Source organism: Mchenga conophoros, linkage group LG1, assembly GCF_057382185.1.
Source record: "Mchenga conophoros isolate Kocher_MC1m ecotype Shallow Benthic linkage group LG1, M_conophoros_male_GT1.1, whole genome shotgun sequence".
In the NCBI taxonomy this organism is placed as follows: Eukaryota; Metazoa; Chordata; class Actinopteri; order Cichliformes; family Cichlidae; genus Mchenga; species Mchenga conophoros.
The window spans coordinates 6,767,307-6,780,038 of NC_140526.1; the positions used below are offsets into that span (position 1 = coordinate 6,767,307).

The following is a 12,732-nucleotide window of genomic DNA, read 5'->3' on the forward strand; positions in this document are numbered from 1 at the left end:
GAGTCTTGACCACATACACGCCAAGTCAAGACTCGTGCTTTTAACTATTGAACGTCTAGCCCAGGATCATATGACATCCTAATCCACAGAAACTGAAAAGAAATACCATGTGGTTAAATTTTATTCACAGATTTTCTTCATCTCTGTGATTTTAGTTCCAACATAGCCCTGGAAAGATAAAATTCTCTCCAGCTTTATGTTAATCAGAAAAGTAGATATTGCAGGAACCAATGTGTTGACTTTAGTCACTATTTGTCTACATTTCCTAAGGCAAAGTTGTTTTGTTTGCTTTTTTTAAACTAAGAAGCAGAACAAAACAAAGATTACACTTTTTCCCCATTTATTACAATAACTCTGTTTTTCATGTTGGAAAGTAATAAAAAGGTTAAAATTATACTTATACAATGCTTTTCTAAAGCTGTTCCTTTATGCTTCAAATGACAAAAAACAGGCTAAAGATCTGACTCACACATAGCTGTATTTTATTGAGGAACGTCTCAGTTATTTAATGGCTTTATGGTTGTCTTCTGTATTTGGTTTTGTGTTGATTGGGTGGATTTTATAGTTTGACGTATTTCCTATTGGTGAGGAACTGTAAAGATTGCAATTGGGATACCTATAAACGTAGCCACTGTTATAATATAGTAGATAAATAGTTTGGGAATTTAGACAGAACAAACACAGCAGGCCTTCAGATAGGCGGCTAATACAGGTGGGAGAATGACGTTTTATCTACTTATTCCTACTTGAAAAAAGCCCTGGGCCCTATTTCAGGAAGCCGGTTTAGTGCAAACTTTGAGTAAGTATACCCTGAGTTACCGAAAACTCTGGGTTTTCGGTTTCACAAAGCGAGTTTAGATTAATCCTGAGTGAGTTACTATGACGACACACTCCGTGAAGCTAACCTGCCCCCTAGCAGGTTTACTTCAACTAACCCTGACTTTCTCCGCCTCTTTGTCGGAAACCTGACTGTAGGAAGTGTCAGACATGGCGTGCTCCTTCCTTGAAGAGCCAGTAGATGTTGAAGCCCAAATTCTCCGCAGAGCTCTCCGCCGGGAGAGAGTGATTAGAGCGCGTTCGGACATTTTATCATTTCCTGATGATTTCCTGTGTGAACGTTACCGTTTTTCAGCACAATCTATAATTTATTTGAATAACATCCTCAGGCCTAATATTGCTCATGTGACACATCGCGGACATTCTCTCAGTTCTGTACATATTATTTGTATTGCACTTCGGTTTTTTGCAAACGGGAGCTTTCTGTATAATATTGGTGACGCTGAGCACGTTTCCAAGGCTACCGTCTGTCGGGCAGTCAGGAATGTTACAGTTGCACTGAAACGTCTCGTGTACTCGTTTGTGGTGTTCCCCGGTCATAGACCCACACGATTTATCAAAGAGGGATGCCACAAAATTGCAGGTATCAGGATGAACAAAACTTAATTCATGATGTGGTGATATTTGAACTACTACTTAAATTTTACATTTATTCTCACGGTTCCCAGGCGTGATTGGCTGTATAGATGGCACTCACATTCCAATCATTGCTCCTTCAGTAAATGAAGGAGACTATGTGAACAGGAAGTCTTTCCACAGCATTAATGTGCAGGTACATAGTTCCCTGTAGCATTTCAAACTAACAAATTATTTCATTATAGTAATGGATGCTAATTTGTGTTCTCTGCACTGTGAAGATCATATGTGATGCTGCCAACATTATCACAAATGTGGAAGCCAACTGCTCAGCCTCTGTGAGTGGTGGTGGTGGACGACCTCCACCTGTTTTTCGGGCCTCCGCTTTTTTTTCTATTGGCTATAACGGGTCACATTTGAGCACACAGAGTAAGCAAATATGTACTTGTAATGTGCTCAGATAATTTCAATAAGTGCTTACAGAGGGGAAATTAATGTAGCCTCTAACTGCAATTGGTTTACAAACAGACCAAGCACTATGGCTCATAATACAATTACACCTTACCTGTTTGGACTATATTTTTATATTTCATTTTTACTTGCTGCCAGGAACGTTTGGGGCCTGTTGGGTTGCACCTGCGCTCACATCACATCACAAAATAAAATGTATGAAATAAAAAATAAAATAAAATGTAATAAAATAACGTGTTAAATGGGTGGAAATCCCTAGATCAATGTTTAAATTAACACTCAGGCATTGACTCTGTCGGCTATGTTTTGCCATGCATGCTCCCTTCTTTTGCAGCTGTGGCTGTGTTACTTTTTTTCCGCGGAATTTGCATGTTATCGGCATATGCTGCCATCAGAATTTCGGCCTCAAGCGCTGTAAAATACATTGACCGCGCCTTCTTTCCCTCCGTCTCCATGGTGACTCGCTTAATCTGTGCTCCACTAATCAGGGCTTTATGTATCCTCGTGTGCGCGTTTAACTTGGGGTTAAAGCAACTCCGCGTTGACTGAACTAATTGTTATCAGCCTTTCTGAAACCGAATATTCCGAGTTGGACAGTTCGGGGTTACTCAACCCTGAGTATCGTTTTTCACTCTGAGTTTTCTAAACCGGCTTCCTGAAATAGGGCCCTGTTCTTCAAATTAAAAGTCACCAGCAGTGAAAGAAGAAAAAGAAAAGTTTTTTCGGGGACAAACGGTGTTATTTAAATGGGCCAACATCGTCCCCTGTTGGCCAGGCTGCGAGTTGGTAAGCAAGTCGTTGCTAGGTGGATCAAAGCAGTCTCTGATTGGCTTTTGCCTTCAAACTTAGCCAATCAGCGTTACGTTTGGAGCACGGTTCCTTCTTGTTGTGAAGCGTCTAGATACAAGGAAACTGCAAGCAGCCATCCTTGTTGAATTTAGTTAGCTTACGCATTTTCCTTTCTCGGCGAATTATAATTTCTGATTTAATTGTAAAACTGTTTTATTGAAAGAATACTTCGCAAAAGCATTAAATAACATTAACCTATATAGTAGACGGCAACTGTAAAACGTATTTCCAGTATGTTAAGATTTAGCTTTAGGAGGGAGAAAGACAAGGAGTTTGTAAGTTTCCATTCTTTTATGATAGATATTAACCTTTTGTAGTTTGTCTTATTATTTTTGTGTTTTTTAAGGCTTTACTTATGGTTAATTAATAATAGTAGGCGTTCTTTGTTTTCAAAAATACTGCCGCTAACTCTTGGTAATGAGTATTTAATTGGTGGTATTGCCTATTTTTTAAGCTAGAGTTTGTATAAATGGTGAATTGAGGGTTTTTTGTGCACTAGCGATTGCTCTAGCATTACTTAGTAAAATTTGAGGATAAATATTGGTGCTGTTGTGCCTTCATTACGCTCATCACTGGTCGTCAGGTGGTCATACTGTGATTCTGTAATAAATCCCTTTACCCTTCCCCTGCTGTTCACCCTGCACAACATCTGTGTTGTTTTGTTTTTGTTTGTCCCCCCCCTCAATTTGGTGTCATCTTATATAAACCCTCCTGAAGCGTTGTGTCTGTATGTCCCTCTAACTCTTCTCTCTGTGTTGCGTAGAAGCATATAGCTCATGGTTTGATCCCTGCTGCCTCCATTGCTCCCAAACCAGCCGTACCTCGTACCCCTCCCCCTCGCAGCCCAAACCCTTCACCTGAGAGACCCAGGTACCTAACACTTTCTGTTTATCGCCCATAACCTCCAACAGCCTTTCATGTTTCATGTTTCTACTAAACTGTCATTTAATCCACACTTTCATGTTTGCTATGAGCTTGTTAGAGGCTATTTATCGAAATGTTGATTATTTCCACCGTATTTGAGGTTATGTTCTGTCCTTCCGCAAGCTGGGCTTTATTTGTTTTTCTATCTGTTATTACAAAGAACGTTAACAAGCAAAATATCATGAGACTTTGTGTAGCAATAGATCATGTGTAAAGAAAAAAACATTAAATTTTAGTGCAGGTCCAAGTCATTTTAATTAAATTGAAAACTAGAGCACTGGCTTTGGTTAATGATCTGCTCTGCTTGTGCCGTTGTTGTTGTCATAAATGATGCATTTATTGATAATTGTCATCATCCAAACTCTATAAATAAAGTCAAAAATTGTAGAGTGACTTCAAATTTGCATGCGATGCTTTCCATGCATTTCATTTACTTTTCTGTTACACATAGTGTCTCATAAAGTATGTGTTTCTATCTACAGGTCAGCTTTAGCAGCAGCCATTTTATCATCCTCACTCACTGGACAGACATGGGCCATACCTCCTGCCCGGCTGATGTCTTTATCCGAGAGTGGTCAATCAGAATCCTTCACATCTGAGCCAAACATCAGCACAGCACTTTACACAAGGTAGCCATCATATGGGAAAGGCAACAGTATTATGTCAAGATTTGTGTCATCACCAGTGTGTCAGAAAAATAAAATTCATTTTCTCTGGCAGGAGTTTTAAGAGAAAAAAACTGTTTATAAAAGTGGCTGTATTAGTTTGTGCCTCTACTAAGATACATCTAATTGTCTTCTGCTGTTATCTTACATGCTTAACTTCCTCAGAGACAGATGGTCAGAAGATTTGGTTAGCCGGCCACGTCTGTCCTCTCCTGACCAGTCAGAGGGGGAGTTGGAAGACAAGGAACAGGAAGTGGTGGATGAAGAGGATGGGGAGGAACATGTCTACCACACTCTGGACCGAAGGCAGAATTCTTCACTCACCGAATCTGTCTATGCTCTGCCACTAAAAACTAAGGTGAGGAGCTGCAGAAAGAGCTTGTATTATGTGCATGAAGGTTTCTCAGTAGATTGTTCCATGCTTCTAATACAGATCGCATAAAATACCTGTAAGAGGTGATTAGTGGTTATAAGACTAGAGGCTAAATGGGTGGCTGTGTATTTATTAGGTGTAACCCTAATAGTGGCATGTGTTACATTTAGGTGAGGCAGTTCCAGGTGTCTCTTCCAGACGACAAGAACTCTCAGAATAACTTTAATCTTGATTCATCCTAAAATGGGAAACTTCTCGGTTCCAGAGCATCTAATCAGAATAAGTTCAGCCACCGCTGAGAATATTTGCAGAGCTAAATATGTCTGTGTAATAAAAAAAAAAGCCATCATCAGATGTCATGATTCACTATGGCAACAGGTTAAATAGAGCAGAGCCTCCATTTTAACGCAGAGTAGTTATGAATATGTGTGCCAATGCAAAATATGACATTTATCTTTAAATGGTGAGTGATGAAAGAAATAAGTAAGCTTTATTTTTATTTATTATTTTGGTTATTTTGTTGATTACTCATTCATATTTTTCTAAAGATGATCAAACTAAAATCCAGCCGATATCTCTACATATATTACAATAATTATTTCGATATATTTATTCATCAGTTATCTGACGTCTGTCTTAATCTGTAACAGCTGAATAAGAGTTCTTAGATTGGATTTATTTATTTATTTATTTATTTTTTACATGCAAATTTTGCCCAATTTTCCCAGCTCTGTAATTTGGAAATGTTTAAATATTTCAACATTAAGTGTTGTCAAAACACATTTAAACAATCTTCAAAATGTATCCAAAACCTCACTTTAAACTCCATTTAGTTCACCTTCAGGATCACTACAGTCATTCTCACTGAGACATTTATAAATCTCCAACATGATGCCAATTATGACAGCAATTTTCAGTCTTGGCTGGTCACCATGTAACAGTTGACTGGTAATTACTTATTATTTTGTGCATCTAAAGGGTCAGCCCATGAGGTTTATTTAATGGGAGGTTGGAGTGTTGGCATGTATTTAATGAGTGTTACTACTCCTAAATAGGTTTTCCTTGAGTCTGTGGTATTTTGGTATTGTAATCCCAGTCTGATCCAGTAGGAGGCACAGTTGTACTCAGAATCGATACTTTGTTTCTTTTTAATGCTGTGCTATGGTTGTCACTAAAACTATCAGCTGTGATTCAGCTCAGTAGCCATATATACGGACTTGGCTTATAGCATCTGCAGATATCCTTTCAGTTTTTCTTAGTAAATGTTGGTGGTTTTTTTGTTTTTGTTTCCTTCTATCAAACAGTTTTCTCTGTTGTACATTTGGCATTTAATTTATGTATCTACATGGTTAAATCCTGAATCCCCCCTTTTTTCTCCACTACAAAATGTTACCGTGTTTGTCTGTGGTGCTCTTACAATCCAGGTGGTGAGTTCTTGCACTTCTGCAAATTGCCTGAAAATTGCCTTAAAAAGCTGTTATTGTGATTTATGGTAGTCACTGATCACAGTACATTAGTAATGGGAAGTTTTTCACAGTCTTGCTTTATCTGCACACAGTTAATTCTATTCTGTGGTGTACAGTTTATCTGTAAAATTGCCTTGTGAGTTCTCTTCCTAATTCGGTCCGTGGCACTATGCCAAATGTCTCCTTTTATAGATCCCTGAGAAAATGTTATATTATGTTGTTGTTCTTCTACTTGGATAGCTAACCTGTAAAGGTCCCAATGGTCTCTCCCTGTCAACTATCTTTCCAGGCTATGGCAGTGTCTGAATCTCTCAGTTATGACAGCCACAAGTCAAAGTGATATAGGACATCATGGATCTATTGTGTCATAATCTAAGGCCAACAGACCTAGTATGGTGACTCATATGATATAGTAGTTTTGCACAATGGTGTACCACCTCTAGGTCCAAAAAAACATCAGCCCGAACCCACATAAATCTACAGGATGGTCTTCACTTTCTGCTTTTTTTATGACTCAGGGTGAGAGTAAAGGTCACTGTGAGGACATTGTGCTTGTTTCTAAATATAGAAATGCAGTATATTTTTTTCCATCAACAATTGTGGAATTTATTGAATTTTTATCATGGTTGAGGTGTTAAAAATAAATTGTCTTCCAATTTTTCCTCATAATTCTGTTTCAGCTATATGTCTTCTCTACACTGAACTGACAAATGTAATTCATTCATGTTGTTTTGTAGGCTCTTTCAAACGGTACAATTTAATAAATACACTGATAAGATATTATCGGATACGTTTTGGCAAAGACCATAAATAAACTCCTCCAGGCTGCAGGGATTTATATATTTGTTTGAAAAGACTTACTATACTGACTCCCTCTTTATTTATTTTGACAGTCTGTCTTCAAGTCCTCTACACCCCTGCCAACTCAGACTTCTGGCAGAAGAGAGTCTTCACCAGGTACTGATTTTACAATAATGACAGATGGGTTAACATATTTCATAAGGAGAAGAACATCGTAGTAGTAGTAATAATGATAATGATAATACGAAGGACAATGCTCATGAAAGAATTGATCTGTGGTAAAAATTGACCTATGTATTTAAAATATGGCCTGTATATTGTAGAGCCCACTGAAAAAGATCAGAAATCAGCACTGATTTCCAGTTAGCTTTCTTCTAGTACATTTTCACACATCCAACACATAAATGCTTGAAAATAAAACTGTGTGTATTTTTATAAACAGATTTTTGTATATAGGTAGCAAATAGCAAACGCACATGCCCACAAATTTCAAACATTTTAGCTGATATAAAACAGCTGGTTGTGATCACTGATGTGAAAGACAGGTGGTAACATTGACAGTAATAGGTCTATCGAGTAATTGGAATGACTCTAATTATGAACAGCAAATCTGAAAATCTCTCCAACAACATGTAACTAAACATAAAGTTCTGTTATTGCTTTTGTGTATTGTTGGTGCTCTTCCAAAACAACGTGTAATAGAAATTCAAGACTATTGGCTTTTGGAGTCTTTTCTATGAAAAGCACTAGTAAAACAATTAAAGCCATGCAACCTGATATTAAAATCTTCTCCATCACATAGCCAAATTACCGGTACACCACACTCTTGACTCTATGTTAGAAAAGTACAGCTCTTATTCAACTGACATTTAGTTTCATAACAGCCATAAGGTAACCTCATATCATTAGAGCTAAATGGAAAGCCTCGTTAGAATTGTTATTAGCAGTGCTACCCTCAGGCTTTTGGTGGTGGTAAATTAAAATGTTCTGTCTGTTCCTAAAATGCTCCTACCTTAATAACTAAAGTGCAGACATAATATCTGTCTGATTCGCAAGGTAACACTTTCAGGCTTTGCAGAAATTACATTTTTACATAACCATTAGCTGATTGTGGTAAAAAGGGATTTTACTATAATAAAACCCTTAGAAATCAGCGCTCCTCTCGGTTTTGAATTCATTCAATGAATTTGTTCACATCACACAGATTTCACTGAGGAGACCAGTGGCCAATCCCCAGAACCCAAAGAGAAAAAAATGTCTGTGAGGAAGACTCTTGAAAATTGGAAAGATGATGTTCCAAGTAGGTGTAAATACTAAAGTAGCCTGTGTGTGTCTGCTTGGCATTTTTACATATAGATTTTTAATTTAAAAATTAATAAATGTATGTATATTAAGCATTAAAGGGTCACCCCACTGTTTGCCTTTCTCTTCATGTCCTGTAATCTACCCAATAAAGGGTGAAGGCATTCCAATATCTGTAAGTTAACATGTTAATGTTAATATTAACTGTAAAAAAAAATATCAGAGTAAAAACAAACCATTCAATTGGTCAGGTGAAATAAACATGTTAACAATGAAATATTTTAAGTTGCATGCATTTTATGTATGTATATTTAACATAGTATTGTAGATAATGTTCTATAATGATATTTGTGGTCATCAGTGCACATTGTGTTCTGATAAATGGCTTTAGCAGAACTCGATGTGAAATGCAACATGCCATGTAAAAGTACTATTTCTTCTCTACATCATTCTCTCCATGACATTGCTGTTTTGTTGTTTTTTTTATTCATGTAACAAGAGTTCCCACCTCAAACGAGAAATGTATTTTGAAATGGTTATAGCAGGCTGCCTGCTGCCTAGATGCCTAGATATGTTACTAGATAAATGATAGTAACATAACTCATATAGTTATGTTACAGTTTTAGGATTTTTTTCTGTTTGTGTCCATGTTTTCTATCTCTGCTGTAACAAAAAGCAGCACTAAATTTGTATTTTCAATACAGTACATACTTTCTGTTCATTTATACATTTTATTCTATTTTTGAAAAGTATTTTTGTTGCCTGTTTCAGCAACACCGACCATTTTCACTGCTGGTCACCCCAGGCAAGCAAGCCAAGCCAAAAGCCCCAAAGACCTCCGTGAGCTTCCTCCAGAACCCAGCAATACATACAGTGAACTGCGGAAGAAGGTAGTGAGGGACCGTCGGGAAAAGAACACAAGGATGGTAGACAAAGAAAAGCTACTAGAGGAGAGACTACAGCGCCTGGAACGGGAGATTAGTGACAGCAAAGCCTTCTCAAACCAGAGGTCCTCTGCAGGTAGAGTAGAGGAACCGCTGGAGAGATACTGTACAGAGGAACAATGTGGAGAAATTGAATGAAGGGAAGTAGGGAAAGTATATAGAAGTAACAGTGGAAGTAAAACAGATGCAAATGAGGCAGAAAGGAAAAGTAAGCAGAGAGTTACAGCGGATGGAGGAATTTACAAGTGTCAAAAGAGGGAGCTGGAGATAGTGCTAAGGGTAGAAATGGCACTGATCGTTGGACTCCACAGCATGTCCTCAGCATGAAGAGAAGAAGAGGGAGTAATGAAAAGAAACATGAAAGCACTTTGCTGATCTTTAGGCAGACCACATGTACTGTAGAGTCAAAACCCATGTTGAGGAATGACCTGAATGGGCTGTGTTGCATTGTAGTGTTGCATAGTTGCACACTCCTGAAAGATACAAATTATTGTCCTGATTTTGTAAAAATCACAAGCCCTCACATTTCACATTTTTTGCTTTAATTCAATGCTTTGGCATGTGGAAACTGGCTTAAAACTACTTATTAATCTGGAAAATTATTTGTAACCTGATATGCTTTGTTTGCAGGCAGCCAAGCAGAGCTGCAGAATTTGAGGCAACATGCTCAGGAGCTGGTTGATGAAAACGATGCCCTCAAACTGACAGTTCACCGTCTGAATGTGGAGCTGAGCCACTACCAGGCGCGGTTCAGACCACTGTCCAAAGAAGAGGTATAACAAGCTCAAGACATGAATATGACAAGAGACTACTTCAGTGAAGGATAAGGGGCTAATTGAGAATTAATGAACTATAGGTATTTCTAAAAAAAATATATATATGGGTCAGTTTAAACTTTTCATGAATAAGATGCAATGCAACCTCAGGGTTTGCTTGAAAGAAATTTGAGAAATTGTATTGTGAATATTACCAATCAGCTCAGTTACGAACAGCTGTTCCTATTAGGGAGTTGTACAGAGAAAAAAATTCAGTCTGTCTCACTCCTACCTTACCAAATTTAACTTAAATCAGGTATATGTGTTTGTTGGGTCTGTGTTTCCACAAGCCCCGCTGGTTTAGAGACTTATTCATCATGAAGAAAACAAGACAGTCAGCGATCGATCGATTTACTTTCAAGGGAGGCCTCATTGTTATCTGCCACAAAATGACCCCTTTTATTGGGAAAACAGTTCATATAATACACATCACAGCAAAAGCACCACCCACGTAAAACCCCCAAATGGTTACAACGACAAGGCACTATGCGTGTGTATGTGTAAACATCTGTATGCATGTGAGAATGTGTGTGTGTGTGGCCTCCTGCTGACCAAAAGGGTCATAAAAGCAGGAAGCAACATCACAAGAAACAGATCTTCCAGATAGGATGTATCTGCAAAAAAACACTACATCCCCCCCAGAACCTCGAGAGGTTGGGGAGGGGGATAAAAGAATTCCTTTCTTAACAGAGTTAAAACAATGTAGAGATGGTAAGCATAAAAATGACAACATTTAACAATTCACTCTAACAGTGTTCTCCTGTATTATCTTCATTTACTCTTAGACTTATTTTCTTAGATTCTGTAGAAAATCTAATGGCAGTACATCTCCTTATTTTCAAAGCTTCATAACTGAGCTTTTAAGATACACATCCACCTTTGATCCAAAACCCTGCTGAGTGAAGTAAGGTTTTATTTTTGTCAGTCCTTCCCTCTGATTTGTTGAACCAAAAGAGTTTTTTGTTACTGTCTGTGGCGGTCTCTCTGGTACAGTCTGTCCAGATTATTGTAGGTTTAGCGCTGCAGGAGAAAGCCAGCCTTTGGTTTTAATCATGACTACCTCATGCTGTGTTTTCACACCAGGGGATCTCCTGCTCTCATCACTGCCTCTGTGGCTGCATGTCTCTGCAAAGGCTCATTACTAACAAGTGAAGTGTGGCTGGAAAGAAAGAGATAAAGGAAAATGCATTTTACAGTGAAGTAACACAGTTATAAGAGATTGGATGAGTCATAATCAGTTTAATTGGTTCAGTTAAAAGGATCTGCTTCCATATTAAATTATCTATAGCAAACCTTGAGTGGGTCTCCTCTTTTTTGCTGTAGGAGGCATTTTGCTGGTAAGTTAGAAGTTCATAGGATCAGTACAGATCAATACAAAGTTGCTCTGATTGATTATCTTTATCCTATAACATGTCCTAACTGATGAGTGTTCTTCCAGCAAGACATTGCCACCATTCAAAGGGCATGAGGTAACACTCAATGATTTGATGTGTATGAGCCAAATGAACACCTAAATTAAATTTTAGAGTGTCATGGAAACAGGTCCATCTTTAAAACACCAAATAAAGGGACATCTTTGGAAGAATGGTGTTCCATTCCTCTATTGGAGCAGCTTAGCTCTTAGTCAGAGTAACTACTCTTGTGTAGTTATTGATGCTACACTAGATTCCAACACTCTATTGGCCCATTTTGATATATTCAACTTATCCATGTAAAGGACTAAACTGTAGTGATGGGATAAAAGCCCAACTTCATTTTCTTTCTTTCTATGTCACTCCTTACTCATCTAGCACTCCAAAGTCAGTGGCTTACCAAACACGGGGTCTCCTCCTCCATGGCTGGTAAGTATAAATATATAACACTACAGTACATTTCTGGCTTGACTGTAGGCTGACCTTTTAGCAAGTTAATAATCTGATGTCACTAATCAATACATATAGTGTCGCTGGCTAATCTAATAGGCAAGTCATTTCGTAAAATAAATTGACTGGTCAATCGATTACTATGGTTGATTTTTTCAGTATCCCATGAAATTGAAGAAAAATGTGAAATTGCAGATTTTCAGTCTGCTGACAGTTGGTCTGGTAGCACGGTTAATCACAACCAAAGCTCACTAAAATTTGCACAGGTAAGAGACTGGGCATTTTCTTTTAAATGAGTATATCTGAATGCCACATTGTCCAGTATCTGTCCACCCTAACAAGATCATAAAGCCCATTTGCACCAGGTATTATTACTGTCACTGTCTGATTGAAAACAAACTTTTCCTGTGTGGCGTAATCTCTAGCAAGGCAAAAGATTCATGGCACTCATGTTATGTCTAGTTTAAACTATTTCTCTTTGTCCCTTTTATGTAGGTCGACATGAAGTATTTATCTCCTCTACTGCTGGCTTATGAAGACAGAATGAATGAGAAAGATGCCATTCTGCAAACCACTGAGGTAAAGTGGTGAAATTTGTGTGAGTTTTAATGAATCATCTTTCATATTTTCTTTTTGGAGAATTGGTGAGGTTATTTCAGAGGTGGGGGTTGTTAAGTACTATTTGATGTGCCAACTTGTATTTATGTGGTTCATGGGTTGAAAACCTGCAGTACACTCAGTAGATAGAATGCATTAGTCAAGGTGCTCCCAGGATCTTATTAGATGAGGTAAACATTTAGTCATGCAAACAACAGAAGTCAAAATAAAATCATATTTTGTTCTAGTG

The 12,732-nt window shown here is 37.9% G+C and overlaps 1 protein-coding gene across 9 annotated transcripts in view; it reads left to right on the forward strand.

Annotated features, from left to right (window-relative positions):
• Positions 1–502: 502 nt before the first annotated feature.
• cep89 (centrosomal protein 89) overlaps positions 503–12,732 on the forward strand; it is a 54,343-nt gene continuing 42,113 nt past the window's right edge. For 5 of the 9 annotated variants that reach the window (XM_085293363.1, XM_085293277.1, XM_085293523.1 and 2 more), the window contains exons 1-10: positions 2,771–3,008; positions 3,497–3,603; positions 4,140–4,286; positions 4,488–4,680; positions 7,055–7,118; positions 8,167–8,262; positions 9,036–9,284; positions 9,839–9,981; positions 11,814–11,864; positions 12,381–12,464. In XM_085293363.1, the coding sequence (XP_085149489.1) occupies positions 2,967–3,008; positions 3,497–3,603; positions 4,140–4,286; positions 4,488–4,680; positions 7,055–7,118; positions 8,167–8,262; positions 9,036–9,284; positions 9,839–9,981; positions 11,814–11,864; positions 12,381–12,464 (1,176 nt within the window). In that variant the 5' untranslated portion in view covers positions 2,771–2,966. Of the gene's footprint in view, positions 585–787; positions 1,421–2,770; positions 3,009–3,496; positions 3,604–4,139; positions 4,287–4,487; positions 4,681–7,054; positions 7,119–8,166; positions 8,263–9,035; positions 9,285–9,838; positions 9,982–11,813; positions 11,865–12,380; positions 12,465–12,732 lie in introns of those variants that run through there. The other 4 variants (XM_085293764.1, XM_085293678.1, XM_085293444.1 and 1 more) reach the window with 4 other exon arrangements.